The 27,548-nt window shown below is 45.1% G+C and overlaps 1 protein-coding gene across 3 annotated transcripts in view; it reads left to right on the forward strand.

Annotated features, from left to right (window-relative positions):
* DYNLRB1 (dynein light chain roadblock-type 1) overlaps positions 1-27,548 on the forward strand; it is a 41,978-nt gene that overhangs the window by 8,366 nt on the left and 6,064 nt on the right. The window contains exons 2-4 of one of the 3 annotated variants that reach the window (XM_064573054.1): positions 371-446; positions 6,225-6,392; positions 8,281-8,681. In XM_064573054.1, the coding sequence (XP_064429124.1) occupies positions 371-446; positions 6,225-6,392; positions 8,281-8,306 (270 nt within the window). In that variant the 3' untranslated portion in view covers positions 8,307-8,681. Of the gene's footprint in view, positions 1-370; positions 447-6,224; positions 6,393-8,280; positions 8,682-11,257; positions 11,615-27,548 lie in introns of those variants that run through there. The other 2 variants (XM_045885641.2, XR_010405820.1) reach the window with 2 other exon arrangements.

Below are 27,548 nucleotides of genomic sequence, written 5' to 3' on the forward strand. Positions count from 1 at the left end.
TTTCAAATCATCAGAATCTGGTCTCCCAAGTGTCCCAAATATGTGAGTCATGGATGTGTCTATACTCCCAAAAAAGGTATTTATGTTCTGCTCCCAAATAGCTAAGCAGGGAGAGGTAATAGTGCCTAGTGGGCAAAGAGCCAGGAGTAGCCACGCCCCATGCTGGGGTTTGTGAGCAGATGGTTTAAGCCCTGTGGATGGCCCAGGGACCACTCCAAACAGGCCTGGGGAGCTTTGAGGAGGTGCCATGTGCCTGGATGTCACTTGTTTGTTATTGGAAGACAAATGTGTGATTAATCTGCCGGGAGTATGAGGAAGTCAGTCCGGTCTTCCTGACCCCTCCTAACCTGGGTCTTGTTCTCTCTGGCAGGCAGAGGTGGAGGAGACACTGAAGCGACTTCAGAGCCAGAAGGGAGTACAGGGCATCATCGTGGTGAACACAGAAGGTACACCCTCCCTTTGGCCATGACCTGCTCACAGGCAGGCCCCAAGAAAACAGCCCAAACACAGCATGACACTGTTTACTAAGCCCTTTCATATACAGGATCTAATTTTTACCCTTTTTTAAGCACTTCCAGTGTCCTAGCACTATTGTTGGAATTCCAAAGTTTAAAAGAGGAAAAATTCACTCAATCCCACTGCCCTGATAGATGATACTTTTTACTATGCCATGCTTTTTAGCCCTTGCCCAGGTACATCTTCTCTTGGTCATAATTATAATTGTTACTCTTTTTCATATGTTTACTCATGAGCTTGTTTTTTGGCTTTTTTTCTTCATGATTTACATAAGCAAAATTTTTAACTGCCAGTACGATGTTTATCCACCATCCACCATTTATATGGTTTCTACTTTTATTTTTAAGTAAACTCTACCCCTAGTGTGGGGCTCAAACCCACAACCCTGAGATCAAGAGCTGCACAATCTACCCACGAGCCAGCCAGGTGCCCCTGTTTCTACTATTTTACTAGATAATACTCTGGTCAACTTCTTAATACCTATAGCTTTTCCCTCCTTTTGTGGGGCAGGCAGGGAGGGCAGAGGGAGAGGGAGAAAGAGAATCCTAAGCAGGTTCCATGCCCAGCGCTGAGCCCAGTGGGGGGCTCGATCTCACAACCCTGAGATCATGACCTCAGCTAAAATCAAGGGTCCGGTGCTTAACCGACTGAGCCACCCAGGCACCCCTCTCTCCTTTTCTATACCATTATTTCAACAACTAGAAGAGTACAGATACTAATTTTCCCAAACTGCAGTAGACATGGTGAAGAAAACGACTAACATTTATCACACACTTGTTCAGTGCCAAGCCACAGGCCAGTGCTTTACAAACATATTGTTTCATTTATTCCGTAAAGCAGCCCTGTTGTCTCCATTTTGCAGTAGAGAAGACGGAGTCTAGAAATTTAATTGATTTGCCTGCCATTATAGAACCAAGATTTCATGCCAAGTCTGTCTGAATGCACTTGTGCTCTCTCTCCCACACTGTACTGTGAAGGAACAGAGAGTAGCTGCTGGTCTGTAGCCCAGGCCATGCCCAGGGTCACCCAGCTGGGCTCCCCCGTTCTCTAGTGCAGTGCATTTAGTCAACTGATTTGTTCGCGACTCCTTGAGAGCTCTGTGTGTATGTGTTGTCATTCTAACCCTTGTTTTTAGAAAGGCAGAATTCTCAATAATGCCTACTTAAATAGAGCAGAATGAAAGTCATCAAGGGTGAAAAAGTAGAAGTGGCATGTCCTTAGTTAGAATGTTATTTTCCAAGTTGTTAGACCCTGGCCAGCCCAGAACTAGGCAGCGCATAGCACGTGCTCCGCAGCTTTGTCAAACTCTAATTATACCATGTGGTCAAAGCAGGCAGCAGGTTGGGTCTCTTCGGACACTGTGGAGGCAGGAGCAGATTCCAGCTCAGGTCTGCCACTGCTCAGCTGGAGGGCCTGGGGCTTCCTCTTCCCTTCTTCAGACCTCAGCTGCCGTAAGTGGAGTGGTTGATCCAGGCAGTCTCTTTTGGCTGCTTCTTACTCCGAGATCTGAAAGACTATTTGTATATCTCCCCAGAGAGACTGTCTTAGACTGGACATTTTTTGACCTCAGATGGGGAGGGAGCAGCTCCTGGGGTTATTTCCCAAATGGGGAGGGAATAGGCCTCCATCAGTATTTGCAAGCCACAGCCTTCAGTTTTGCTTTAAAACTGCCCCCAAACTTGAGCTTTTTCATTGGGAGAATATAGCACCAAATGCTTACCTTCTGGATACTAACGGGCACTTCTTTTTCATATACTAATGTGGCAGTATTGCCCAGTGGCTAAGAATATAGAATGTGGAACCAGACTGCCTAGGTTTGAATCCTGGCTCTACTTAATTTTTATCAGCAGTGTGATCTTAGGCTAGTCACTTAACCTCTCTGTTCCAGCTTCCTCATCTGTAAAACGTGGATAATTATACTACCTTCCTTTAAGGGAAGCTTTTAGAACAGTACCTGATGTATGGTAACTGCCATATAAATGCTAAAATTATTGCATGTATTTATTTATTTTTAATTTGTGTCCCATCTACAGAGCTCCCACTTTAGTCTCACATTTCACACCATGACCCTGCAAGGCAGGGGTTTTGCCCATTTTTCAGATGAGAAACCCAGAGCTGAGAGAAATTAGGTGACCTGTTCAAGGTCACCCAGCTGTGGATGGAGGTGGTCAGAACTCACTGCTCTATAGGGCCTTTAAGCTCTCTGGAAGCTTCCATGAAGGATGATTAGTTAGGGATTCCTATTATCCCATCTAGGGCTTTCCTACCCCCATGATTCAGCTCAGCTGCCTTTTCCTGCAGGATGCATTTCCCGACCACCCGAGCCCAGAGTGATTGCTTTTGCCCCTGAACTAATGACACACCCTTATCCCAGTCACTTACCAGCCATCTGCCACTGCCTTTGACATCTTTGCCTTGGCCAAATTTAAATGATGTTTCATAGTAAAAGTGTGAATTTAAATGGAATTACCAAGAACTTAAGGAATATTCCATTCCATTTGTACCTCTTCAGACCCCCTGCCATCTTCTGCTGCTACCCACACAGGGCAACATAAAAGACTCAAATGTGTAAGCTTTATGAGGGCAGAGATTTGTCTCTTGTGTTCATTGCTGTATCCCCAGCACCTAGAACAATGTTGACACGTAGTTGGTGCTTAATAAATACAGTAGACCCCCCTTATCCATGGGGCATACATTCCAAAGCCTTCAGTGAATGCCTGAAACCAGGATAGTACCCAACCCTATGTATACTATGGTTTTTTCTATACGTACATACTTATGATAAAGTTAAATTTATAAATAAGGCATAGTAAGAGATTAACAACAATAACTAGTAATAAAACAATAGTGACAGTATACTATATTATGTGAATGTTGTCTCTCAAAATACCTTGTTATACAGTATTCACCCTTCTTGTAATGATGTGAGATCATAAAATTGCCTACATGATGAAGTGAAGTCAGGTGAATGACACAGACATTGTGAGGCAATATTAGGCTCCTGTTGACCTGATCAGGAGGATCATCTGCTTCCAGACCAGAGTTGATGCGGGTAACTGAAACCATGGAAAGTGAAACCACAGATAAGGCGGGGGGCTACTGCCTCTGTTAAATATTGTTAATGTTTTTTATTGTTGATTGATGAAGCTGGGTTTGGTGGGAGGACCTGGCTATTCAACCTTGGTCTTGACAGATCTGAGCCCCAAGTTAGAAATCGTGCTCCCTCATGACCAGCTACTTCTGCAGGCTGCACAGTCCCCATTTGTGAAGGCAGAAGCTTAGAGTAGGCGACCTAATCATTTGGCTATCTTTGTGGTGTCTCCAGCTCTGACATCCTGTGAATCTGGACTTGATCTCTTGTCCTTATTTGAAATCCTCCCCAGTTTTGGTCCCTGTCCCGCCTTCTTACTACCTCTACATTTTCTTTTGTTTTTAAAGTGAGCCAACAAGTGGTTAGCTTCTTGTCTCCTTTATACACATCTCACTTAGTAGAAATGTGATCAAACTCATGACAGTATTCGAACTGCTGAAGGAGCCCTTGAGAGCACTCATTTATGGTCTGCAATAAATGCTTAGTGAAGTCTCTTTAAGGACAATGGTGAGCAAATCAGACCTGGTCCTGCTCACTTCCATAATGGTGTGATATCAAACTCCAGAGGAAACTGCTCTGAAGGAAAATTGTATGGGATCGGTAGAATGGAGGCATTGACCACATCTGGAGGTGGGTAGATCCACCAGAAAATGGACACCTGAGGAATCAGTGGGAATTATGAGAGAATGGGGAAGGAAGGAAAGTTCCAGGCAGAGGGACTGAGAGAAGATGGCCTTATGGTATATAAGAAGAGAAGGTCGGGGCGCCCGGGTGGCTCAGTTGGTTAAGCGACTGCCTTCGGCTCGGGTCGTGATCCTGGAGTCCCGGGATCGAGTCCCGCATCGGGCTCCCTGCTCGGCGGGGAGTCTGCTTCTCCCTCTGACCCTCCCCCCTCTCATGTGCTTGCTCTCTCTCATTCTCTCTCTCTCAAATAAATAAATAAAATCTTTAAAAAAAAAAAAAAAGAAGAAGAAGAAAAGGTCAAGAGTTTTGATCATCCAAACTTCTCCAGGCCTTGAGATTGGCCCCTCAAGTTACCTGGGGGATGGGATTTATTGTGTAGTGATGTTGATAACAAGCCAACATTACATTTGTACTCTTGCTAAACATTTTTAAATGAATTAGCCATATTTAATCCTCACAGCACAAGCATTATTTTACAGATGAAGAAACGGAAGCTTGAGAGGTTAAATCACTTGTGTAAGGCCACATAGCCATGAAGGGGTAGAGCCAGGGTATAAGTCCAGGTCATCAGATTTCAGAGTTCCTCCTCAGTCATCACCCCAGCTGCTCATACTGCCATCCTTAGGAAGATTCTGCTATGGAGTGGGGCCTGGTGGGCACATTGTCACCACCCAGGACCCAATAGCAACCCTAATGATCTAGTCCTCTTGTCCCTTGAAGGCAAGTGATCACTACAGTCTGTCCTCATGACCTCACTTGGCTCAAAACAGCCTTTCTGACCCAGCTGCTTCTCTTGCTATTATGTCCTCTTCTGCCTACTCTCATGTTCCTGTGCTTTAAGAAGACAAGATTGGGCCAGCTTCTTGCCACCTGTGAGTAGGCCTGAGGGTAATTGCCTTTGGCCAGTCCTTAAGCTGGTCGCTTGTGGGCCAGACCAGCAGGGTCATGGGCCCCCAAATCTAGCCACTTATGTGTGAGCAGCCATTTTTGCCACATTCATCACAACTGCCTGTCCGCTGTGGGCACTTAAGTCTTCCTCAGTGGAGCCTTCTGCTGATATGTCTTGGTGATTCATAGGCACCTGATGATTCGGTTGTGTCCTGAGGTGGCTCAAGCTGAGCCCCATTTTTCACCTCCATGATGATAGGCACTGACCAGTAAGGGAGGTCCATTTTAATAGTTCATTGCAAGGAAACAATCTTCAAAACAGAAAAGGCTTGGTACACAATGGTGTTCACTGCATGGTAATTAAGTAAAAAAATCCAGCCTATGTACCAACAATAAAGGAGTGATTAATTCTGTGGAATGGCCAGTTGTGGGCTCTTTGAAAGCAATAGCAATGCTGTTTACAAGTCTATATGCAGACAGAGAAACACGCTTTAATTCGAGGGGCACCAACATGTGTATAGACATGTGTTTACAGCTGGGCCCTAAGCCTCCCTTGGTGGGAACTGGAGCAAAGCACTAGTGATGGTAATGTCTTGGCATAGGCTGACCTTTTTTTCTTCTTCCTACTTCTCAGTATTTACAAATTCACAAGAGCTGTCCTCTTTGTTCAGGTTCTAAGTGTTCTGAATGATAGTCTCTTCTTTTATTGCTGGAAACCAGTGAAGACAGTGTGGCCTGTGGAAGGAGCCCAGCAGTGGAGCCAACAGGCCTGCATTTGAATCCTAGCCCCACTGCTTCTGTGCTGTGTGAAGGCTCAGAGCTTCTGTTGCCTCATTGGCGAGTGAAGATGGTGATTCCACCGCCAGCATAATTCCGGGGACTGGTGCTGCCATACTTAAAGTGCTCAGCACTGTGCCTGTCAAGTCCTCAGTAAATAGTGGCATTGACTGTTAACTGCTAGTCCGCTCTTGAATTAAGGGTGTGGGGTTGGGATTTGGGCAGAAAGGGGCTCCAACTTCCTACTCAGTCCCTGCTCTCCCCTCAGGCATTCCCATCAAGAGCACCATGGACAATCCCACCACCACACAGTATGCCAACCTCATGCACAACTTCATCTTGAAGGCTCGGAGCACGGTGCGTGAAATCGACCCCCAGAATGACCTCACCTTCCTGCGAATTCGCTCCAAGAAAAATGAAATTATGGTTGCACCAGGTAAGAGGTCTTCCACATTCCCACTTGGGAGCAAACTGTCACAGCATATTCTGGATAGCTTATCAGGAATACTTGGCACATTAGTGTCCCCATAGGTGCCATTGCAAGGCCTGAAGAATTGAAGGTACAGAGTTGATTGCCTCACTGCCTAGCCAGTCTCTGGCTGGTATCCCCAACAAATACTTATTCACTGTGACTCTAGGCCAGACCCTGTACTAGGGTTTAGGCCACAGAGGGGAATCATGGTCTCACGGAACATAGAGAAGGTGTGATTAGGTCTTCCCAGAAGAGGGGACATTTGAGCTGAATCTAGAAGGCACAGGAAAGAGTGTAAGCAAGTTGAAGGGGTGGGAAAGCTATGTTTGAAAGAAAAAGAGCTCAGTAATTTGAAACCAAAGCACAAGACAAAAATATCATATGGTCGTTTTATCCTTGAAAAAATGTTAAATTGCCCACTTCTAAAGTATAGTCCTGTCTCTCTGGGCCCCATATGGCCAGTTTTTCCTCCAGTGTTGGAACAGATTGCTGCTTTTATTTCTCATGCAGTGCTTGGCCTGCATTTAAGAGCTGTGTAGTACAAACTATACCTGTCTTTAGATCTTAGGATCATTTGCAGGATGATGAAATGCGCCTCCTGGGAGGAGCCCACAAGGACTGGCACCACAGGAGGGAACATCAGGGCTACCTGTCCTGGCCTGTATCACCTCACTCACAGACTGGAGTAGTGGACAGATTAATTGTCCAGGACTATTTTTATATTATTATTTCTGTTCCTTCCTCTCTCTTTTTTGGCTGTGCCACACAGTTAAGTGTGCACGTGATGATGCAGGTAGGCTGCAGTGCAGCTTGTCTAGGCCATCAGAATATGTGTAGGAAAGAATGAGAGGTGAGATGTTTGGTCCATTTTTGAAGAGGCATCAGACACCAAACTTACCTGTGTGGACTTGACCCTGTGGTGGTTTTTAAGGCAAGAGGTGATATGATTGTGATTGGGACCTGGATGAAGGAGGGCCATAGGGAGGCTCTGGAAATTGAATGTCTTTGGGCTTGGCAACACAGATGATGAGGAAGCTGGTTGCAGAATTCTGGGGTAATCTGATGGGTTAACCACCCCAGTAGCAGGGCAGTGTTGATTCTCTTCTCAGGCTTGTTCTGGCCCATTCGGGTTGCTTAGAAGGATACAAAGGGAGAACCATTGACCCAGTCACAGGGGCTCACAATCTCCCTGGGACACTTCCTAGAGGGGTAGGGACAGAGCAGGTTGGTCACAGAGAAGAACATAGGATAATTCAGAGGCATTTATTCCAAAAACATGCTGTATGGTGTTTATCAGTTTAATCACTGTTTGATGCATCACTTACCAACCCATTATGATGCCTCTGGTTCTGTGAGGAATACCAGATTGCAGCAGACAAAATCTGTTTTCCCAGCTTTATCTCTTTTGAGTGTGACCTTAAGTCACGGAATATCTCTGAACCACTATTTCCATGTCTATAAACTGTCAAGTAAGGTACTATACTGCTCTGGTCTCCTGAGACACCCCATCTGATTGAGTGGGTTGGCTCTGAGTGGGCTAGAAAGACTGGGAAATATTTGAACTCAAATCCCTCCTAAGACTCATGTTGTATGGCTACACAAACCTCCACTTCCCTAAAAGTTAGGCTAGGAATGGTCCCTCTGTTGACCCTGCATGTCAGAGCCCTGCATGTCAGAGCAGACTTTGTGCCCACAGGAAGGCACACATTGTGAGGCAAGGACAAATGATGTGATTCCCAAATTAGATTCTCCATGGACAGCTTTCTCTTTAAGCTTAAAGCTTCCAAGAACGTCTCCTCTAGAACGGCAGAGTCATCTGTATGTTCCTGACTGTCCATTCTCACCTTGACAGCAAAGGCATCTCCAGCTTGCCCTTGAGGACCCACAGGCATTCACAGTTAATGGGTGTTGTTGGTGCTTGAGTCCAGGGTTGGCAACTCCCAAGTTAGAGGTTCTCCTTGGAGTTCACAGGCCCAGAAGCCCCTCAGGTTTGTCAGTGGAGGTGAGGATGGAATGGCTGGACTCCTTCTGAGCGACACACAGAGGCCTGCAGGGAGGGCTTGCACACCCTCTCACTCTTGCTCGCTCACTCTGTCTTGCACTCACGCTCCCACAGTGCCACACACACACATTCTCTTGTGCTGGAGAGCTGTGTGACTTTTTGAGGTTGCCTTCAACAGGGTGAGTGTTCCTTCTGAACACCCTCACCACTTCTCCAGCCATTCTGCTGCCTTCTAGAGCTTCAAGAGACTCCACCTTCTCTCCCTGGGCCCTCACACGTGCCATCCTGCTGCTGGCAGCGCTCCATCTTGCCTTTTTCATTTAGCCAACCAGCCTGCTCATCTGCATTTTTAAGTCTCCCCGCCTGACAGTTCTAAGAAGACAGATTTGTAAGCACATAGTAAGCATTTAACAAATAGTTGATGAGTAAATATATGAATGATTTCCCTAAATCTCCCTCCATTGCTGACCCTGCACTGTGGGAGTAAGAGGTGGGGTGAGCTGTGGGGATGGGGGTCAGGAATGTCTGTGGGACGGGGCGCCTGGGTGGCTCAGTTGGTTAAGTGACTGCCTTTGGCTCAGGTCATGATCCTGGAGTCCTGGGATCGAGTCCCGCATCGGGCTCCCTGCTCGGCAGGGAGTCTGCTTCTCCCTCTGACCCTCTTCCCTCTCGTGCTCTCTGTCTCTCATTCTCTCTCTCAAATAAATAAATAAAAATAAAATCTTTAAAAAAAAAAAAAAAAGGAATGTCTGTGGGACATGGTATTTAAGATGAAAACCAATGATTTGACACCTTGACTCACGCACTTTGATATGGCAAAATATATATATAGGATTTTGGTGCCAGAACTCTTGTGGGCCGGAGCCACTGACAAGAGCCTCTGAAGCATTAGGACTAGATTGCCTTAGGTTTCCACAGAGCACAAGCCCCATGGGGATGGCCCCCAGCATAAAACAGGCCTAGTTGCTGCATGTTGAGATGGGTCCTTCTGCGACTATAATTAGCTCCCACACCATGGAAACAATTTGGAAGAGCTCTGCCCAGGAAGGAAGTCCACTGTCCCTTCCTTCCCACCTAATCATTCTGGTTGATCAAACTGAGAAGCTGCTTCCCAGACCACAAATAACAACAGGTAGTTTCCGATAGTTTAGTCCTCCATATGTGTGCCAGATTTCACCCCATCCTGGCCCAGAATAGCCCATGCAAAAAGACGTTTTAAGGTAGACTTTTGGTTTTCATTTATTAACCTCATTAATATAAGGCCAAGTTAATGTAGCATAATCAAGCTTTAACACTGCTTCCCACAAAGCACTTGGAATGATATTATTGAATTTAGAGCTTGATATTTGGAAGAAAAGACACTATATTGCTAATTTTGTCTGTTTCTATTGGTGGCTTGTTAATTATTTCTATTTTTATTTGTAAGTGATTTTAATTTGTACAGATTGCTTAGCCATGAAACTCTTAGTCTTATAAAATCTGTTTCTGCCAATCTGCAACAGCCTGTCATCGTGGGAAGAAGCAAACTTTAGGTTTGAATCAGCACACACAAAGCAGACAAGGCCAAGGTCCTGCCATTTCTCCCCTCTTCAACAGAGGGCAGGCCAGAGGCATGCAGAGCATCTGGGTCAAACCCAGCTAGCTACCCCACACTGAGTTTTTGCCTTGGCTTGGGCAAGTCATTTAACTCCCAGGGCGTCAGTGAAGTGGAAAACACTAGTGTCTGTCTCATAGAGTGATTGATTGAGGTACCGTATGAGAAGCAGTTGGCCCAGGACTGGGCACATGGAAGCCTTGATAAATATTTTGGTTTAAATGGGCAAAGTTGAAATGCCCTGCTTCTCCAGTTTCTTCTAAAATAAAATGAAGAGCAACCTTAACCTAGTGGTTGTTCCAGAACCTGCAGCATTAGCATTACCTGGGAACTTGTTAAAAATGCAAATTCTTTTAACTATACTGGAATTAAAATTAAAAACTTGATTAGGGGCCCCTGGTTGGCTCAGTAAGAGGAGCATGTGACTCTTGATCTCGGGGCTGTGAGTTTGAGCCCCACGTTGGGTGTAGCGAGAAGTAAGTAAGTAAATAAATAAATAAACAAAACTTTAAAGAAATAAATACAAATTTAAAAATAAAAACTTAGGGGCACCTGGGTGGCTCAGTTGGTTAGGCGACCACCTTCGGCTCAGGTCATGATCCTGGGGTCCTGGGATCGAGTCCCACATCAGGCTTCCTTTGCTCTGCGGGGAACCTGCTTCTCTCTCTGCCTCTGCCTGCCACTCCCCCTGCTTGTGCTCTCTCTCTCTGTCAAATAAAGAAATAAAATCTTTTAAAAAAATAATTTAAAAAAATAATAAAAAAATAAAAACTTAATTTAAAAAATGCAAATTCTTGGGCCCCACTCCAGACCTACTGAATCCAAAGGGCTAGGGGTGGGGCCCAGTAGTGTTTGTTTTGAGCCCAGCCCTCCAGGTAATTCATGTGCCCTCTAGTTTGCGAACCACTGCCATAAGGAATTCATTTAAATTCTCTGAACCTGAGTTTCATACCCAGAAAACAGGGATGATACTCCTACCTCCCTGTTGGCACCATGCCGTACCATGAAGATTAGAAAAGAGGATGTGCTGCAGGCCGTGGCTGCCAGGTGGGAGGGGCTCTGCTTTCCCAGCAGAAGCCCCCTTGGGAGACTTGCAAATTCATCTTCCGTTTTCCCGACAGTAGGAAGTAGGCTGAGCATTGATGCTTTTTATTGTTCCCCTCCCCTTTTATGGTTGGTGATTTAATGATTTAATGATTTAGTGATTTATTTTTTCATTTTTCTCTTTTGCAGATAAAGACTATTTCCTGATTGTGATTCAGAATCCAACTGAATAAGCCAGTCTCTTGGCTCCCTGCATCATTCCTTAATTTAATAGCTCCCAAGAATAATATTTAATCATGTCAACCAACTGGCAGGTGGAAATCACCTTAGAGCCTACTTAGACCAACCCAGTGACCAAAGTCACCAAAGTCATCCCTGTGCTGGCCAATCACCCTTGAATCCTTGGGAGGGCATTCTTTCCTCACCTCCAGATTTTGGAGCAAGAGCTTTGAGCAGCCCACACCCTACTTCCTCCTGACCTTCAGTTCATTTTGTCACCCTTGGAAAAGGCTGTTTTTCTTTAACTAAAAATAACTGAAATGCTTACCCTGCTGTGTGTCTTTAAACACTAGGTTGAAAAGGCCTCTCTGCCCCTCTGTCTTCTGGTGTAATCACATGGTCTGAAGGCTAAGCCCCGGTGCTGCCTCCGGCCCCCATGGCAGATTGAATTTGTGGTTCAGAGAGGCCTGCTTCCTACTGCGCCTGTGGCCACACTTGCTGAGTGGAGTCCGGTTTATAGTTGGTACCCTGGTTTCTGGGCCTCTCGTCCCTAGCCACTTCTCTTGTTTTGAAAGACTTTTTTTCTGCTGCTACACTACACCGGGGATAGGAAAGGCGTGGTATTTGTTGAGTACCCAGAATACACCAGGTGTGTTACATACCTTGACTCATATCATCCTCACAGTACCCTGCAGACATTATTAAAGCCGTATTAAAGATGAGGAAACTGAGGTCTAGAGAATGACTTGCCCGAGGTTTCACAACTGTGTCACAGTCTCTGACTCCAAAAGCTGTTTTTTCTGCGCCTTCTTCCCAGAATTCCCCGATGATCCCCTTTACCTGAGTGAGCTCATAAACAGGTAAACGTGTGCCTTCTTTCCCTTAGACTCATGGGGGGTGAGGGGGAAGGGCTCCCAGAACGTGCCTGCTACTCTGTGAGGCTGTAGGCCACCTGTCATCCAGTAGCACTCTGGGATTTTTCCCCCAGAAACCACATGTATTTATTTATTTTTATTAGGCTTTTCTTTTTGTCTTTTTGTTTCTTTACAGAGGGAAAAGATTCAAAACTGTGTAGTATAAACCTTGAAATCCCCCTTCATTGTCCTTCATTCACCAAAAGTAACCTTTGTCTACAGTGAGTTCTTCCATCTAGCAAAAATACTTTTCTAAATTTTCCAGTGAAGTTTCCTTAATGGTATCAGGGGAGTAAAAGATGTACCCTTGGGAGCCTGGGGGTGTAGTTTATAAGGGCTCAGCAAAATTTTTTCAAAATCTCCCTTTTTAGTGAAAGATAATAGGGATTTTCCACTCCATAATATATCCATGTTTGTCTTAATATAGCAGTAGTCCTTTCAAATAATTTTCCCCAAATCTCCAAGGAAGACTGATTCTCTGGGAAAACATTTCAGGTTTGCCCTGTCCCTGTGGGCTCAGGAAGCATACCTGAGGAGAGAGGGGGGATTGTAGGACCAGAGCAAAATGACCCTGGATCAGTAATCTTTTAGAAGAAAGTGAGGTATGGTCACTGGTATCCTCTATGTTCTCAGAGGTTTCTGGAAGCTGGGATCTAAGTCTGAGGTTCCTGTGTCCTTCTGGCTTGGGTTTCTCCAAGAAGGATAATGGGGGAAGAAGGTCTGATCAACATAAATTGCCTCATGGCAAAGTCAGGTCTCCAAAGGAGGAGAAGGGCTCTGTCCCTAGGGAAGGAGGTGGTCTGGCTCCAGAGCAAGAGCTTGGAGACCAGACCTTCCTTTCTTCCCTTAGTCCTCCTCCCATGCCCTCTTACTTGCCTTAAAATTCCTAAACCTTTCCTTCAAGTTCCTAAGGAAGATTTAGGCTCAGTCTGGCTTGGTGAAAACAAGATGACTCCTGAACATACATTCTGCCTCCAAGTCCCTTGGGCAATGGGATTTCTTCACACATGGGAAGCCCACTTTGGATGCATTCCAGTTTGTGATACAATGCGTAAAACTCGCTGGACTCATCCTAAGATGTAAAAATTCAGGTTTTTAAAAGTTTCAATGATGGTAGAACACATGCAAATTCCCTAGGGTCTCTGTACTTTAACTAGCAAGTATATGGGAATATAATACCTACTAAGGTTAGAAGCTGACACCTGTCCTGGGCATGGAGGGCATGGCTTCTGGGTTTCAAAAGAACATTTTTTTTTTTAAGACTTTTATTTATTTACTTGACAGCACAAGCAGGGGGAGCCGCAGAGAGAGGGAGAGGGAGAAGCAAACTCCCCACTGAGCAAGGAGCTGGACATGGGGCTTAATCCCAGGACCCTGGGATCATGACCCGAGCCAAAGGCAGACGCCTAACCGACTGAGCCACCCAGGCACCTCTCAGAAGTACATTTGCCAATATAATATAAGGCTGCCAGCATTGTGAAAATTTTCAAACATACAGAGAAGTTGAAATAATTAAATATCCTTCATTTAATTCTACAGTTAACATTCTGCTACATTTTTTTTATCATGTAACTAACCATTCCTTCATCCATCCATCCTGTTTTTTGATATATTTCAAAGGACAGTTGAAGACAGTAGACACTCCTAAACACTTAAACATGCATATTATTAACTAGTTTACCTTTTTTGGAGGGTGGATGAAATTTATGTACAGTGAAATGCACAAATCTTAAGTGTGCCACTTCCATGACAAGTGCTTCTACCAGCCAACTGAGCCCCCTTTCAAGATCACATCACCCCAGAAAACTCGCCTGCTGCTTACCAGCCAGACTCCACCCCTATTCCCCAGAGGCAACCCCTGTTTAGATTCCCTCCAAGGTTCAGCTCCATCCATCATTCAAACATCCACCTCAGCACTTGCCAATGTGTCTGGGAATTCTCATGTTGCTCCGTAAACTGGTATTGCCTTTCTCCAAAAATGTGTTTTTAAAACACTGCAGGAGTTACAGGGGCGCCTGGGTGACTCAGTCGGTTAAGCATCCAACTCTCGATTTCAACTCAGGTCATGATCATTTGAGCCCTGGTCAGGCTCGGCGCTCAGCAGGGAATCTACCTGAGATTCTCTCCTGTGTCCTTCCCCCTGCTTTTGCTCACATGCATGCATTCTTTCTCTCTCTCTTCAAAATAAATAAATAAATCTTTAAAACACTGCAGGGGGCTCCTGGGTGGCTCAATCGATTAAGCGTCTGCCGTCTGCCTTTGGCTCAGGTCATGTCCCAGGGTCAAGCCCCAGGTCGGACTCCCTGCTCATCAGTCTTCTCCCTCTCCCTCTGCCCATCCTTCTCATGTGCACTCTTGCTCTCTTGCTCTCTCCTCTCTCTCAAATGAATAAATAAAATCTTTGGATATAAAAAAAAAAACAACAACACTGTAGGAACTATAGGCTTTCTCCTCTTATGTATATTTGACTCAAACCAACTGTAATTCAGTACAACTTTTCATTGAGAATCGCAAACGAACTTTCCACACCAAATTCAGGTTCTAGTGAATTACCAGGGGAAAAAAAGAGAAATGTGGATCTCATAGATTTATTGCAGCAGGTAGAAATCATGAATTTGTCAAACAGGTCAAATCAGTAGAGCCACAATCCAATGTCAATGAACTTAAGCTGATCAATTGTATTCAGTTGCAAAAGAAAATAACAGAACACAAAATGCTAGTTCAACTGTTGTGTTAAACAAGCTCAGTTGGATCAAAAGGCAACTTTATTATGGTCTCCCACTGTCTTTAAATTTATTCTCCGGGGGGCGCCTGGGTGGCTCAGTCGTTAAGGGTCTGCCTTCGGCTCAGGTCATGATCCCAGGGTCCTGGGATCGAGCCCCGCATTGGGCTCCCTGCTCAGCGGGAAGCCTGCTTCTCCCTCCCCCACTCCCCCTGCTTGTGTTCCCTCTCTCACTGTCTCTCTGTCAAATAAATAAAATCTTTAAAAAAATAAAATATAAATAAATAAATTTATTCTCCGGGGCTTGTTCTTCCTCTGCCCCTGGATGGAATGTCTGACAAGTCCTGAGGCTTCTCTCATCACTTTTGGGTAGATGATGTGTCCGGTCCAGTGTAACAACAAAACCTTGTAACTGAATTTGGAGATGGAGACTGCCCCTTGCCCACCTTCAGCCCACTGCCAGCCTTGCCCTCCGTGGTGGGGGACGCAGGGTAGGCAGCAAGTGCTTGGCCCTGTTTCCTGACTGTGCTGTCACCTCTTTTGCCCCATGTTGCTAAGAGGGGAGTGAGATGGAGAGGAAAGTGCACACTTTACCAGTACTTTGGAACTCGGTTCTGGCTCTTGAAGCCTGACATGTTTAAAGCTGAAACATCCTTCTGGTCCATCTTTCATGAATGTTTTCAAGACCTGTCTGCTGTCCTCCTACCTGCAGGCTCCCTGCTGGCCCCTTACAACTTTCCTGTTGGCCTCTGGTTCTCAGGGTCCCCCTCTACACGCTCTGCCTCTATCAGCTTGAGGTGAAGCAGAATCATCCACCACTTCCCTCCATGGGTGGAGACTCAAAGCATATCGACAGCTTCTAATGATCGTCCTCTAGCTTCCACCTCGTTTACAGGCTGGCTATCAGGCAGAAGTCTGGACTCACTTTGGGCCCCCTTGTGTTGCAGTCCTGCGTTGTCCCGCTCCTCTCTTAGCATGCAGCCACTAATGCCTTGGAGCTTCAGTAGGAACTGAGAGGAAAATTACTAGACTTTAACTTCCTAGTTCACAAGAAATATGTTATTAAAAACTTGCCTTAAAGGCAAGATGAAGTAGGAATTTCATGATTTTTAAAAAAAATTCTGGGTTTTATTTATTTTTATTTTTTTATTTTAAGATTTTATTTATTTGAGACAGAGAGAATGAGAGAGAGAGCACATGAGAGGGGGGAGGGTCAGAGGGAGAAGCAGGCTCCTTGCTGAGCAGGGAGCCCGATGCGGGACTCGATCCAGGGACTCCAGGATCATGACCTGAGCCGAAGGCAGTCGCCTAACCAACTGAGCCACCCAGGCGCCCGTAAAAAATTCTGGGTTTTAAATACTTTGTTGACATACAAGACTTGTTTGACTTTGAAAACTTTACTAAGTTTTCAAATATATTTAGAGAAAACATGTTCTTATTATACAGTCTTTACAAAGTAGTGCTTTGTTCATTGATTCATTCAACAGTTATTTAGCGCATGCCTACCATGCACCAGGCCCCATGTCTAGACATAAAGGAACGGAAACAAGAGCTTATTTCTAGTGGAGATGAGACAACAGTTAAGAAAAACAAAACTACACTTGGGACCCATCTTGGATCAATTAAATCATAATCCCTGAGCATCATTAGTTTGTAAAAGCTTCCCAGGTTTTTGTGACATGCACCTAGAATTGAGAACCATGGACATCATTCAAGCCTTATACACATGCCATGGTTGCGAGTGCAAGAAGCTAAACAATACTCAGAGATAAGGAAGAACTCTCAAAAGATTAAAAATATGAAGGGAATAATCTCAACAGAAGAATTGCAAGATAAATTTGAGAAAATCTCCCCAAAAGAGGAAGAAAGGAAGAGAAGATGAAAAAGTTAAGAAAATTGAGGGATCCGTCTGGGATATTCAACATCTGATTAGCAGAAGTTCCAGAAAGAACAGAGGGTAGAAAATTATCAAGAGACTATCCAGAACTAAGGCCCTAAGTTTCCAGATCAAAAGATCTGAGTGACCAGAGAAATTAATTTTAAAACAGACCCATGCCACCCTAATGTTTATAGGAGCAACGTCCACAATAGCCAAGATATGGAAAGATCCCAGATGTCCATTGACAGATGAATGAATAAAGAAGATGTGGTGTATATATATACAATGGAATGTTACTCAGCCATCAAGAAGAATGAAATCTTGCCATTTGCAAGGACGTGGATGGAACTAGAGAGTATTATGCTAAGCGAAATAAGTCAGAGAAAGACAAATACCATATGATTTCACTCATGTGGAATTTAAGAAACAAGACAGATGAACATAGGGGAAGGGAAGGAAAAATAAAAGATGAAAACAGAGTGGGAGGCAAACTATAAGAAACGCAACTATGGGAAACAAACAGGGTTGCTGGAGGGGAGGTGGATGGGGGGATGGGGTAACTGGGCGATGGGCATTAAGGAGGGCACTTGATGTAATGAGCACTGGGTTAACACCCAAATGCAACTGATGAATCACTAAATTCTACCCCAGTAACTAATAATACAGCATATATTAACTAAATTGAATTTAAATAAAGAATTTTTTAAAAATAAAAAAAATTAAGGGGTGCCTGGGTGGTTCGGTCGTTAAGTGTCTGCCTTCTGCTCAGGTCATGATCCCAGGGTCCTGAAATCGAGCCCCGCGTCGGGCTCCCTGCTTGGCAGGAAGCCTGCTTCTCCCTCTCCCACTCCCCCTGCTTGTGTTCCCTCTCTCACTGTGTCTCTGTCAAATAAATAAAAATCTTTAAAAAATTTTTTAAATAAAAAAACCCAGGCCAGACCCCACCATCATAACATCTCAGAACACTGTGGACAGACACAATCCAGAGAGAGAAGAAAAACAGGTGCCAAGGATTAGAAATTACAACAGCATTGGACCAACATCATCACTAGAAACAGAGTGGAGCAATGCCCTCAAAATTCTGATTAAAAAATGATTTACAACCCAGAGTTCTGTTCCCAGCCAAACTATTAGTTAGTGTGAGAGTAAGGTAAATATTTTCAGACATATAAGATCACATGCATTTATCTGCCATGAACCCTTTCTCAGGAAGCTACCGAAGAATGTACATCAAAATAAGGGCATAAAGCAAAGAAAATAAGACATGGGGTTCAGGCAATTTGAGACTCCAACACCAGAGAGACAAAAGGGATACCTCAGGATGATGGTGAAGGGCCCAGGGCAGTAAACCTAGTGAGAAGTCCTAAACAGGGGAGAAGGATGTTTCCAAGTAGAAAAAAACTGATAGATTATTTGATGTATTTGAGTGGATTCAGAGAGATTTTTAGTTCTGCAACAAATTTAGGCATAATTTAATATTGGGGCATGGAAAACAAACAACGAAAAAGAAAAAGTAAACCTAAATTCCAGGAAATACAAAATTGTACAATAAAAAGCAAATCTAGGACATATCATGTGGCTCAGCTGTGCATAGTTTGTAGGCAAACTACTATAAACCCTGAATGGTGCTACAGCTGCTGGGGGAAGGGAAGGGTGATGAGGGGCAAGAGTCAAAGCCCGTTGGGGCGCCTGGGTGGCTCAGTCGGTTAAGTGTCTGCCTTCGGCTCAGGTCACCGTCCCAGGGACCTGGGATCTGGCCCCACATCGGGCTCCCTGCTCGGCGGGGGGCCTGCTTCTCCCTCTCCTGCTTCCCCTGCTTGTGTGCTCTCTCTCCCTGTGTCTCTCTTTGTCAAATAAATAAATTTAAAAAAAAAAAACGTCAAATTCCCTTAAAGAAATAAGAGGAAAACCATAGTGCTTAGAAACATCAAGGTAAGGGGTGCCTGGGTGGCTCAGCGGGTAAGCGTCCATCCAACTCTTGATTTCAGCTCAGGTCATGATCTCAGGGTTGTGACCTCAAACCGAGCTTGGGGCTCCGTGCTGGGCATGGAGCCTGCTTAAGATTCTTTCTCTCTTTCAAAAAAAAGAAAAGAAACATGAAGGTAAATATCAGAAGAAACAGCAATAAGCAGTTAAATTGTTATTTGACTTTTGTATGTTACCAGTATTATTTGGGTTAAATTTTGAGAGTTTGCAATAACCTAAAGCTATGCTTATAATATGATGTTAGTGCTTCTAGCCCTTTTCCAGTGAAATAACTGAAGAATGAGGAGAGTTTTCTAGAACTCCAGGGGGAATCTGGAGGGATAGATCAAAGAGAATCTGTTGCAAGCATAAATTATCTTTGACGTCTCCTACTATCTTTAAAAGTGTACACATATTTTGCATTCTGGTGGCTCTGTGGAGAATGCAGGACCTGAGTGGAATCCGGAGCCCAGTCAGCCAGGTGAGCACTGATGGTGGCCTAGGTGAGAGGATTAACTTGGGGTCCTTGCTGGGGGTGGGTGTAGGAGGGGGATTCCCAAGGAGAACATCAGAACTTGCTGAACTGGTGGGAGGGAAGGAAGGAGACCTCCAGGGGACTCCTAGGTGCTTGCTTGAGCAACCAGGTGCTGCCACTGATTGAGATGGGGAGCAATTTTGGAGGGGACGAGACCAACAATTTTGAAATGGTCTGCTTAATCTGGGCCTATTAGACATCAATGTGTCCGATATGTTGAACACACTGTTGAATACACAATTCTGTGGTGGACATACAGACTTGGGACCGTAAACCTGTGATTAAAGCCAAGGGCTTTACATGAATTCACCAGAGGGAAAGAGAGAGCGAAAGGAGAGAGGAAGGGTCTGAAGGCATCACCAGGGATACTTCACCTCTGGAGGTCTGCTCCGGGAGCAGACACTAGCAGAGAATGAGAAGGAGGGAGGCTCAGAGAGTCAATTGAGACAAAAGCCCTTTCAATTAGGATTTAGTTCAGCTGCAGAAAACTCAAAATAACTGTGGCTTAAACAAGATGAAAATTTATCCAGTCAGCAGTCCAGGGTTGGAATGGTGACTCCACAAAGTCGTCAGGGACCCAGGCTCTTTTCAGCTTTCATCTCCACCACCCCCAGGGTATAGCCTTTGTCCTTATGATCCGAGATAGCTGCTGGAGCCCCAGCCATCACACTCAGGTTTCAGGCAGCTGACGGAGGATGGGGGTACAGAAGGATGTACTCTTTCCCTTTAAGGAGAGTTCCCAGAAGCCCCACGTAGTACTTTCCACGCTCCCCCCGCCCCAAGAGCACTCTATGCCCTTATAACAACCAAGCAGGCTACTTGAGGGGTTTGAAGCAGGAGGAAGGATGGCCCCAAGGCCAGGCCAGCGCGCTTCACAGGATTGTAGGTGGTGACTGATCATCTCGGGCCTGATTCCCACCTGGTCAAAGGTCTTGCTGTTGTAGACGCCCACCATGTCCGGTAGGATGATCTCGTCCCGCAACACTTATGTTTTATAGACAAAAGTTTTGTCATCTTGTCACTCTTAACTGCGGTGGAAGCTGGGAAATTAAGCTGGGTGTGTGGCTGCCCTAAGACATTCGGGGTTCTGTTCCAAGGGGGAGTAGCACCATAGTTGGGGGGGCGGGGGGGCAACAGTCCGCAGTCAACGCCACAGAAGCCAAGAGAAGGAAGAACTTCAAGGAGAAAGTGGTTGGGAAGGGAGCGGAGGAGGTCTGTTTGCTGGTGAGAGAGGCGGAGGGGCCTCCAGGAGAGGGATGGCCCCCGGCCCCGGGGGAGGGCCGGCTTAGGCAAGCACAGGGCCAGCTAGTCCACTGCCCCCGAGGGGAGGCAGGGCGAGGGCTCAGGGGGCCGCGGGGTCGGAGGGCTGGAGCTGCACGGGGAAGCGTGGCCGGCTGGTTGGGCAGGGCCCAACGATCAACGGTCAACGATCTCATCTCGCACCATCTCTTGCAGGCAGGGGCGCAGCTTTCACCAGGACTGGGGTGTTGCCGGTCGTTCGGCAGAATGAGGGAGTTCTGGGCTGTGGGAAATAACAACTGGGGTGGGCTCTGGAGTGTGTGCTCGGCAGGAGAGAGTGGAGACAGTGGGGAAGTGATTGATAGAGGGTGGTGTTCCAAGGCCGGTGGGGAAGTGTGTGGTCGAGGCTGACAGCCGGGCAGTTGGGGGGCCAAGCTGACCTGGCGGAGTGACAGCGGGGAGGGCCGGGAGGGGACAGAGGGGTCTGAGAGGATTCAGAGAGTGACTGGACTGGTGACTGAAGGGGAGAGCCCGGCTGAGACCCGGTCAGGCTGGGGTGATGGACTGTGAGGGCAGGTGGGGATAAGCAGGAGGGGTGGATATTGGGGAAGATGGTGGCTTCACTTGGATGTGTTGAACCTGAGAAGCCTAAACATTCTGAGGCAACCTTCGCTCAGGAGGCAGGACCCAGACCTGAGGCCCTGAGGGAAAGTCAGGGCTGGAAGTAGGGATCTGGGAGTCACTGTCATATTGAAGGCACTGATGGGTGTGAATGGGAACATGACCCAGGATGACTTGAGTGCTGAGGAGAGATGAGGGCCATGGCAGGATGAGATCTCCTAGGTGCAGCCAGAGCCTGGAAAGGCTGATGGGAGGCAACCTCACCAGGGGACTGGCCAGCTCTGAAGGCCAGTGTGTGGGGAGGGCAGGGACTGTGAGGACATAGGAGGGGAGGGTAAGAGGAGCAACCCCGGCCCTATCATTCAGGGAGGGAGGGTGAGAGCTGAGCCTTTCCCCGGCTAGAGGGAAAGGAGGGGACAGAGGGAGCGAGGCACCATGTGGGCAGTGGGACTGGTGGTCATGGCCTATACTTCCCAGTGAAGCCAGAGAGACTTCAAGGACTGAGGGTAGGGCAGCCCCAGCCAGAGGCCTGGGGACCCCTGGGCGGGTTTCATTCCCTCTAATCTTTGGAAAATTCCACTTAGAGTTTGTAAACAGGAACAACCAATCCTCACTCAGAGATAATGACCCTGACTCAGACCTCAATCCTGCTGGGTCCTCCTAAATTGAGGCCCATTTTATAAGTCAGTTCATTGCCTTAAATAAGATACCACAGCACTGGGTACTAAAGTTGGTCCATCTGATTCCCGGCCCGAGCTCCATGCCCTCCTGGCCACTCACTGATACAGATCCTTGACCTCAGAGGCAGGTTCTGTTAGTGTCTCCAGGTGAAGAAATTGAGGCTCCAGGGGAAAAGAATGTGCTCAAAGTTTTCCAGTAAGAGGTAAAGCTACTTTGGACCCACATCTCTCTGCCACTGTGTAAAGGAACAGACAGAGGGGATAGAGCAGGAACCAAACACACAGTAAATGCTGCCCTTAAGGGGCTTGAAAGTTAGTGGGAGGGAGAAATAAAATCATTTTTGTAATAATTGTACGCCATATTAAATGTAAACCCACAATGAGATACCACTGCACACCCACCAGAGTGGCTAAAATTAGAACAACTGACAACACCAAATGTTGGCAAAGATACAGAGCTACGACAACTCCCATATAATGTTGATAGGAATCTAAAATGGAACCACTACTCTAGAAAAAGATCTGGAGGGGCGCCTGGGTGGCTTAGTTGTTAAGCGTCTGCCTTCGGCTCAGGTCATGATCCCAGGGTTCCAGGATCGAGCCCCACATCGGGCTCCCTGCTCCGCGGGAAGCCTGCTTCTCCCTCTCCCACTCCCCCTGCTTGTGTCCCTGCTCTTGCTAACTGTCAAATAAAATCTTAAAAAAAGGAAAAAGAAAAAGATCTGGTAACGTATAAAACCAAACACACACCTACCCCATAAACCAGCAATTCCACTCCTAGATATTTGTCCAAGTGAAATAAAATGAGTATGTCCACACAAAGACTGTTATAGGTATGTTCATAGTATCTTTTATTACAATCGCCAAAAGCTGGACAGTCCAGGTGTCCATCGGTAGGAGAATGGATAACCAAACTGTGGTGCATCCATACAATGGAAACTACTCAGCAATATAAAGAAATGGTCTACTTGTATCTGCAACTACATGTTCTGCAACAACAAAAGCATGTACTGTATGGTTCTGTTTCTATGAAGTTCTAGACCAGGTCAGACCAATCTATGGTGAAAAAGTCCAATGGTGGTTGCGTCTGGAGGTGAGGGTGGAAATGGACTGAGAAGGGGCAAGAGGGAACTTTCTAAAAAGGTGATGGTAGTGTTCTGTTTCTTTGCAGGAGTTTGGGTTGCACAGATGCCAAAATGCCTCAAACACACACTTAAAATCTGTGCTTAGTTCTATGTAAATTTTATCCCTGTAAGGAAAAAAAAAAATAACCAAAACCACACATTGATATGGATGTGAAGGGTTTAGAGATAAAGTGAACTGATGTCGGGCGCCTGGGTGGCTCAGTTGGTTGAGCGACTGCGTTCGGCTCAGGTCATGATCCTGGAGTCCCGGGATCGAGTCCCGCATCAGGGTCCCTGCTTGGCGGGGAGTCTGCTTCTCCCTCTGACCCTCCCCCCCCTCATGCTCTCTCTCTCAAATAAATAAATAAATAAATAATCTTAAAAAAAAAAAGTGAACTGATGTCTGCAACTTACTGGTTTTTTTCCTTTTTTCTATTGAGACATAATTGACATACAACATTTATATTACTTTTTGGTATACAACATAATGATTCAACATTTGTATATATTATGAAATGATCACCGTTTAAGTTTGGTTAACAACTATTAGCATACATAGTTAGAAAAATTGTTTTTCTTGTGATGGGAACTTTTAAGATCTACTCTTTAGCAACTTTCAAATATACACAAATATACATTCCTAACTCTAGTCACCGTGCTGTACGTTACATCCCCTTGACTTCCTCCCCACCGCCCGGCCGAGGTGGGGCTCGATCTCATGACCCAGAGATCATGACCTGAGCTGAAACCAAGAATCAGATGCCCAACCGAGCCACCCAGGTGGACCCCCCCTTGACTTACTTATAACTGAAAGTGTGTGCCTTTTGACCCCTTTCACTCCTTTTGCCCCACGCCACTTCCCAGCCTATGGCAACCATTAATCTGTTCTCTGTGTCTATGAGCTTGTTTGTTTTTTTAGATTTCATGTGTCAGTGAGATCATGGTCCATCAATGTTGTCACAAATGGCAAGATTTCATTCTTTTTTATGGATTAATATTCCTGTGTGTGTGCCACATTTTCTTTATTCATCTATCAATGGACACTTAGGTTGTTTCCATATCTTGGCTATTGTAAATAATGCTGCAATAAACATAGGGTTGCATATAACTTTTCTAGAGATCTTGTTTCCTTCAGATAAACACTCAGAGGTGGAATTGCTAGGTTCCTATTTTTAATTTTTTGAGGAAACTCCATACTGTTTTCCACAGTGACTGCACAAATTTACCTTCCCACCAATAGTACACGAGTGTTCCCTTTTCTCCACATCCTTGCCAACACTTGTTTCTTACGTTGATGATAGGTAGTCAGGTGTGAAGTGGTATCTCGTTGTGGTTTTGATTTGCATTTCCCTGCTGATTAGTGATGTTGAGCATCTTTTCATGTGTCTAGTGGCCTTCTGTATATCTTTTTTGGACAAGTGTCTATTCAGATCCTCTAATGATTTTTAATTTTTTAATTTTTTATTTTTTTAAAAGATTTTATTTATTTATTTGACAGAGAGAGACACAGCGAGAGAAGGAACACAAGCAGGGGGAGTGCAAGAGGGGGAAGCAGGCTTCCCATGGAGCAGGGAGCTCGATGTGGGGCTCGATCCCAGGACCCTGGGATCACGACCTGAGCCAAAGGCAAATACTTAAAGGCTGAGCCACCCAGGTGCCCCCTAATGATTTTTTAATCAGATTGGGGGTTTTGGTTTTTTTGCTATTGAGTTGTATGAGTTCTTTATATACTTTGAATATTCGCCCCTTATCAAATATATGACTTGCAAATATTTTCTTTTTTTAAAAAAAATTTTATTTATCTGTGAGAGACAGCACAAGCGGGGGAAGGAGCAGAGGAAGAAGCAGACTCCCGCTGAGCAAGGAGCCCGATGTGGGGCTCAATCCCAGGACCCTTGGATCATGACCTGAGCCAAAGGCAGACGCTTAACCGACTGAGCCACCCAGGTGTCCTGCAAATATTTTCTCCTATTTGGTAGTAGTCTTTTTATTGTGTTGATCGTTCCTTTGCTGTGCAGAAGCTTTTTAGCTTGATATAGTCCCACTTGTTTATTTTTGCTTTTGTTGCCTCTGCTTTTGGTATCAAATCCCAAAATCATCACCAAGACCAATGTCAAGGAGCTTACCACCTATGCTTTCTTATAGTTTTATGGTTTCAGGTCTTACATTCAAATCTTTAATCCATTTTGAATTAGTTTTCATTGCAGTATAAGTAGTGGTCCAGTTTTCCCATCATCATTTACTAAAGAGACTGTCCTTTCCTCCACTGTGTATTCTTGGCTTCTTTGTTATAAATTAATCATATATTTGCATGGGCTTATTTCTGGGATCTCTGTTCTACTCCACTGATCTATGTGTTTTGAATGCCAATACCATACTGTTTTGATTACTGTAGCTTTGTAATATAGTTTGAAATCAGGAAGTGTGATGCCTCCAGCTTTGTTCTTCTTTCTCAAGATTGCTTTGGCTATTCAGGATCTTTTGTGGTTCCATACAAATCTTAGGATTGTTTGTTCTATTTCTGTGAAAAATGCCATTGGAATTTTAACAGGGATTGCATTGAATCTGTAGATTGCTTTGTGTATAGAGACCTTTTTTTTTTTTTAAAGATTTTATTTATTCATTTGAGACACAGATAGAGAGAGAGCATGAGCAGGGAGAGAGGCAGAGGGAGAAGGAGAAGCAGGCTCCCTGCTGAGCCAGGAGCCTGATGTGGGGCTCGATCCCAGGACCCTGGAATCATGACCTGAGCCAAAGGCAGATGCTTAACATCTGAGCCACCCAGGCGCCCCATATAGAGACCTTTTAATACTAATTTTTCTAATCCATGAGTACAGAATATCCATTTATTCATGTCTTCGATTTCTTTCATCAATGTCCTATGGTTTTTAGTATACAAGTCTTTCACCTCCTTTGTTAAATTTATTCCTAGGTATTTTTTTCTTTTTTGATGCAATTTTAAATGGGATTATTTTCTTGATTTCTCTTATAGTTCATTATTAGCATATAGAAACACAACAGATATTTTTTAAGATTTTATTTATTTGACAGAGAGATCACAAGTAGGCAGGCAGATGGAGAGGGAGCAGCAGACGCCCTGCTGAGCAGGGATCCCAATATGGGGCTCGATCTCAGGACACTGGGATCATGACCTGAGGTGAAGGCAGACGCTTAACTGAGCGAGCCACCCAGGTGCCCCGAAACACAACAGATTTTTTTTTTTTTAAGATTTTATTTATTTATTTGAGACAGAGAGAATGAGAGAGACAGAGAGCATGAGAGGGAGGAGGGTCAGAGGGAGAAGCAGACTCTCTGCCGAGCAGGGAGCCCGATGCGGGACTCGATCCAGGGACTCCAGGATCATGACCTGAGCCGAAGGCAGTCGCTTAACCAACTGAGCCACCCAGGCGCCCAACACAACAGATTTTTATATATTGATTTTGTATCTTGCAACTTTACTGAATTTGAGTTCTAACAGTTTTTTAGTAGAGTCTCTGGGGCTTTTTATATATATAATACCCTGTCATCAGGGGTGCCTGGGTTGCTCAGTCAGTTAAGCATCTGCCTTCAGCTCAGGTCATGATCCCAGGGTCCTGAGATCGAGCCCCACATCGGGCTCCCTGCTTAGTGGGGAGTCTGCTTCTCCCTCTCCCTTTGCTTGCTGCTCCCCCTGCTTGTGCTGTCAAGTAAATAAATAACTCTTTTAAAAAATAATATCCTGTCATCTGCAGATAGTGACAGTTTTACTCTTCCTTTCTGATTTAGATGCCTTTTATTTCTTGCATAATTGCTCTGGCTAGAACTTCCAAGACAGTGTTGAATGAAAGTGGTAAGAGTGGGCATCTTTGTCTTATTCCTGATCTTTTTTTTTTGGGGGGGGGTCCTTTTTTTAAATTTAAATTCAATTAATTAACATAGAGTGTATTATTAGTTTGAGAGGTAGAGTTCAGTGGTTCATCAGTTGCATAGAACACCCAGTGCTCATTCCATCACGTGCCTTCCTTCATGCCCATCACCCAGTTACCCCATCCCCCCCTCCCCTCCAGCAACCCTCAGTTTCTTTCCTATGCTTAAGAGTCTCTTATGGTTTGTCTCCCTCTCTGCTTTCATCTTGTCTTGTTCCTGATCTTAAAGGAAAAGCTTTCAACTTTTTACTGTTGAGTATGTCAGGTGTTAGCTTGTCATATATGTAGCCTTTATTATGTTGAGATACGTTTCTTCTATAACCACTTTGTTGAGTGTTCTTGTCATAAATGAACGTTGGATTGCAACTTATTCTGAAATGCATAAAAAAGATGGATAGATGGATGTACAGATGATAAAGCAAATAGAACAAGCATTAAGTGTAGAATGTAACTGGTGGGTATATTGGTGATCGCTGGACAATGACTTCCAGTGTTCCATGTACCTGAAAACTTGCATAATGCTTAGAAAAATTACATTGCATATTAGAAGGTGATAACTGTTCTGGCAAAAAATTAAGCAAGGCATTGGGAGGGAGGATAGGAGTGATTGGAGTGGGGCTGCAACAGTAAGTAAAATCATTTAGGAAAGCCTCCCTGAGGAGACCTGGAAAATGAGA

This window comes from Mirounga angustirostris, unplaced genomic scaffold, assembly GCF_029215605.1.
Source record: "Mirounga angustirostris isolate CCGP_5_RB_7025 unplaced genomic scaffold, mMirAng1.0.hap1 SCAF_10, whole genome shotgun sequence".
NCBI lineage: Eukaryota > Metazoa > Chordata > Mammalia > Carnivora > Phocidae > Mirounga > Mirounga angustirostris.